Genomic DNA, 4,465 nt, shown 5'->3' with positions numbered 1-4,465 from the left:
CCCGCCCGCACCAGCACCAGCAGCACCAGCAGCAGCAGCAGCAGCAGCAGCAGCAGCAGCAGCAGCAGCAGGAGAACCCCGCTCCGCCCCCGCGCGCCTTCTCGAGGCGGCCGCCGCTGCTCCCGCCCCCTGCCGCAGCAGCAGCAGCAGCAGCAGCAGCAGCAGCAGCAGCAGCAGCAGCAGCTCTCCGCGCGCCCCGCTGCCGCGGCCGCAGCAGGCCCGCGGCGCTGCTGCAATGATGACTTTGCTGCAGATAAAGTCTTTTGCTGCTCTCATCGATCAGCTGCCTTTGGATGTGGAAGAGTCGGAAAGAATAGACACAGCAGCAGAGCAAGCAGCAGCAGGTCCGAGCGCAGCAGCAGACGCAGACGCTGCTGCTGCTGCTGCTGCTGCTGCTGCTGCTGCGGCCTGCGGCGCGCCCAGGGCCCCCCTGCTGCCCCTGGGGCCCCCGCAGCAGGAAGAGGGGCCCCCGGGCCCTTTTGCTGCTTTTGCAATTCCTGCTGCAGCAGCAGCAGCAGCAGATATGTCCATTATATATCCTTCGGGGGCTTTGCTGCCTCCAGATGGCTGCAGCCAGCTCTTTGGGGGCCCCCCTGCAGCAGACACAGCAGCAGCAGCAGCAGCGGGGCCAGCAGCAGCAGCGCCGCCCCCGGACGCCGCGTTTCCCCCCGTCCCGCCGTTTGCTGCCAGCAGAAATGCTGCTGCTGCTGCTGCAATGCAGCAAGCAGCAGCAGTGGACTTCAGGGACATTGGGGCCCTCAATTCGGGGCCCTTTCATGCTTTTGTGCCTTATGGAGGGGACGATGGCGGGGGTTTTGCTGCTGCTGCTGCTGCTGCTGCTGCAGCAGACGCAGCAGCGGGGCCAGCAGCAGCTGCTGCTGCTGCTGCAGCGCAGGGACTCCACGGCGTCCCGCTGCAGCAGCAAAACGTAGACGGCAGCAGCAGCAGCAGCCGCAGCAGCAACAGCTGGCAGCCGTGGGGCTCCCCCCAGCACGCGCCCAGCAGCAGCAGGGCGCACTCTGTCTCAAGGCAGCAGCAGCAGCAGCAGCAGCAGCAGCAGCAGCAGCAGCAGCAGCAAAACTCCAGCGCCAGCTTCCACGCGGGCGGCCAAGTCCAGGTCTCCATCCTTTCCCCAGGTGAGGCTTTTGCCCCCTGCTGCTCTTTTGCTGCTGCTGCTCTTTTGCTGCTGCTGCTCTTCTGCTGCTGCTGCTCTTCTGCTGCTGCTGCTCTTTTGCTGCTGCTGCTCCTTAGCTGCTGTTTTTTTGCAAAAAATTGAATGCATTATGTGCACAAACAAGTGCATTAAGTTGCAATTAAATGTTATTTAAAAATAATAATAATAAATATATTTTAAATGTTTTAAAATAATAATAAATGTTTTGAAAGGCTGTGACGCCCATTTACACTTCGCATATCTGCGCCGGAGTGTACAGACACCTGGACAGTGGGGGGGCGGCAGCCGCCAGTTGAAATAAATGGCAAATAAATAAATAAATGGAATAAAAATAACAAAAATAATAATAAATATTAAAAATAAATCAAAAATAATATTCATAAGCGAAAGAAGTGAATGAATAGGCAGCAAACGAGCTGCAGCAAATTCATCGAGGTGTACATACACCCGAAGTCTTCGGGTGTATGTGCACCTCACTTCCTCTTTTCAGTCTTTTTCGTCTTTGAGCTTTTTGAAATGTTTGTTTCATAAATTAAAATATATATATTTAAATGTAAATGAAATTTGTCCATTTTAATGTATTTATCTTCTTTTCGATATTTGAGACACGCGTGTACATACACCCCAGCAGCGCCAAACGCAAGCTGCTGCTGCTGCTGCTGCTGCTGCTGCTGCTGCTGCTGCAGCTGCTGCTGCTGCTCCATTTGTTATTTATTTTGGCTGCTGTTTCGATCCTCATTCTTGTCCATCTAGTAGAATTAACGGCACCTGCGAGCTGCTGCTGCTGCTGCTCACTGCTGCTGCTGCTGCTGCTGCTGCTGCTGCTGCTGCTGCTGCTTGTCTTCAGTGTGCATTATTTGCTGTTGCTTTGCTTTGCTTTTGCTGCTGCTTCTTGCTGCTGCTTCGAGGCTCTTTAACTGCATCCAGCGCTGCAGCGCTGCTGCTAATTAATCATTTATTATTTATTATTTAATTTATTTATTTATTTATTATTTAATCTATTTATTTACTATTTATTTATTTACTTTTATTTATTTGTTTTTGCTGCTGCAGGAGAAGACGTGTTGGTGACGAGTTTCGGGTGTACAGACACCTCGCTGTGCTGCAACGGCTGCCAAGTGCAAGTCACGAGGGTTTCGCGTTCAGCTTCTCCTTGTCGTTTATCTCCTGTCAGCATTTAATTAATTTAATTAATTTAATTTAATTTAATTTAATTAATTTAATTTAATTAATTTAATTTAATTAATTTAATTCCATTTAATTATTTCGAACCCTCCACTTCGGTGCATTGTTCCGCAGTCAACGCTTCCCAAGCCCTCCGCAACAGCCAAACCCCCACGAGACGCCCGCCTTCTAGGGTTTAGGGTTTAGGGTTTAGGGTTTAGGGTTTAGGGTTTAGGGTTTGTTCCCTCAGGCGCACTCGAGGCCTTCAACGTCTCCCGCGAGCATAAAAGTCAAGAGCGTCTCTCCTTCAGGTGCCGCAGCACGCTAGAATTCATGTTCTAGGGTTTAGGGTTTAGGGTTTAGGGTTTAGGGTTTAGGGTTTAGGGTTTAGGGTTTGGCGGGGAAGTTTGGCCGTTTTGCTGCGGCTGGTTTGTGCGCGCATCAGCTCTGGAGTCGAGGGTTTGCAGTTTGTCGGCCAGCGTTTAGGGGCGGGGGTTGACCTCGAACTAGGGTTTAGGGTTTAGGGTTTAGGGTTTAGGGTTTAGGGTTTGCTGCTGCTGCAGGCCCCGACCACCTCGTTCTTTGCCTAGAAACGGACTCAGGCCTAGAGCAGCACGTCACTATAGAGCGCCGCGAGCTGCTGCTGCTGGCTCGGGCTCAGCTGCAGGCCTTTGACGAAGTTGGGGGCCCCCTGGGGGCCCCCTCTTCGTTGGGGGCCCCCCTGGGGGGCCCCAGGCCTTTGACGAAGTTGGGGGCCCCCTGGGGGCCCCCTCTTCGTTGGGGGCCCCCCTGGGGGGCCCCCTGGGGGCCCCGCTGGGGGGCCCCCTGGGGGCCCCGCTGGGGGGCCCGCTGGGGGGCCCGCTGGGGGGCCCGCTGGGGGGCGCGCTGGGGGGCCCCCTGGGGGGCCCCCTGGGGGGCCCCCTGGGGGCCCCCCTCGGGGGGCCCCTCGGGGGGCCCCTGCTCGGGGGGCCCCCGGGGCCCCTCGGGGGGCCCCCCGGGGGCCCCGAAAACGACGCGGAGGGCCCCGGCTGGCAAAAGCAAATGCGGAAAGAACTGGAGCAGCAGCGGCGGCGGCTGCAGCAAAGAGAAGAAGCTTGTCGGAGATTAGAAGAAGAGTTTAAGTTGAGAGCAGCAGAAAACACAAAACACAAGTTGAAGATTGCTGCTCTTGAAAAAGAAGTCCAGAGAGTGACGGAGGAGAACCAGGAAATCCTCATGCAGCGCGAGGAGGGCAGGCTCATTGTGCAGCGCGAGTTCCTCGGTCAGCCTCTAGGGTTTAGGGTTTAGGGTTTAGGGTTTAGGGTTTGGGGTTTGGGGTTTGGGGTTTGGGGTGCGGTGCTGGGGAAAGAGCTTTTGAGGCGGGGGGAGGCTCAGGGACTGCCGCGTAGGATTTTGAGCTGCAACTTGGAGTTGAGGGTTTAGGGTTTAGGGTTTAGGGTTTAGGGTTTAGGGTTTAGGGTTTAGGGTTTAGGGTTTAGGGTTTAGGGTTTAGGGTTTAGGGTTTGTGTTTGTTTGAAGAACGCAAGGGGCGCTACGTTTCGAGGCTGCAAGACTTGCGGCCTTTTCTTGGCAGTTACTTCGAAGACGTTTTGCGGGGCCTCACCAACTGCAGAACCATTGGGCAGCTGAGGTGAGGGTTTAGGGTTTAGGGTTTAGGGTTTAGGGTTTAGGGTTTAGGGTTTAGGGTTTGGGGAGGTTCTTCCGGGCGCCTGCGCATGCGTTCGTTGCGGACCAGATAATTAATTATATTTTAAATTTGTGTAAAATAAACAAACAAACAAATAAACAAACAAACAAACAAACAAATAAATAAATAAATAAATAAATAAATAAATCTTTTTATTTTCCCGCAGCACCTGGTCTTCCGTCTTCGACTCCACAGAAGCCATGCCTCTCTGTGTTGTCGCTCAACACATAATTGAACTTTTCAAAAGTGGAATTGCATTTCCATCTTTCTTTTCTCCCTCGGCCAGTCCCCGGAGTTCCTCCATGACTCCCCGGGGGGCCCCCTCGGGGGCCCCCTCGGGGGGCCCCCCGGGGGCCCCCGGGGGGCCCCCGGGGGGCCCCCCCGGGGCCGCGGGGGCTCCGGGGGGCCCCCCGGGGGGCCCCCCCGGCCCCGCGGCCCCG

The 4,465-nt window shown here is 55.2% G+C and overlaps 2 protein-coding genes across 2 annotated transcripts; both read left to right on the top strand.

The window, feature by feature from the left end:
* Positions 1 to 235: 235 nt before the first annotated feature.
* Positions 236 to 3,013, top strand: ENH_00024060 (hypothetical protein, conserved; the record flags this gene model as incomplete). Its single annotated transcript, XM_013579724.1, has 3 exons — positions 236 to 1,136; positions 2,589 to 2,649; positions 2,902 to 3,013. The coding sequence occupies 3 exons, from the start codon at positions 236 to 238 to the stop codon at positions 3,011 to 3,013; spliced, it is 1,074 nt and encodes a 357-aa protein (XP_013435178.1).
* A 366-nt stretch (positions 3,014 to 3,379) lies between these two features.
* Positions 3,380 to 3,972, top strand: ENH_00024050 (hypothetical protein, conserved; the record flags this gene model as incomplete). The annotated part of the gene is made up of 2 exons (XM_013579723.1): positions 3,380 to 3,599; positions 3,857 to 3,972. The coding sequence occupies 2 exons, from the start codon at positions 3,380 to 3,382 to the stop codon at positions 3,970 to 3,972; spliced, it is 336 nt and encodes a 111-aa protein (XP_013435177.1).
* Between the last annotated feature and the right edge of the window lie 493 nt (positions 3,973 to 4,465).

This window comes from Eimeria necatrix, genomic scaffold (assembly GCF_000499385.1).
Source record: "Eimeria necatrix Houghton genomic scaffold, Enh_scaff1875, whole genome shotgun sequence".
In the NCBI taxonomy this organism is placed as follows: Eukaryota; Apicomplexa; class Conoidasida; order Eucoccidiorida; family Eimeriidae; genus Eimeria; species Eimeria necatrix.
The sequence above is the reverse complement of the archived record's forward strand: the minus strand, read 5'-3'. Positions and strand labels throughout refer to the sequence as shown.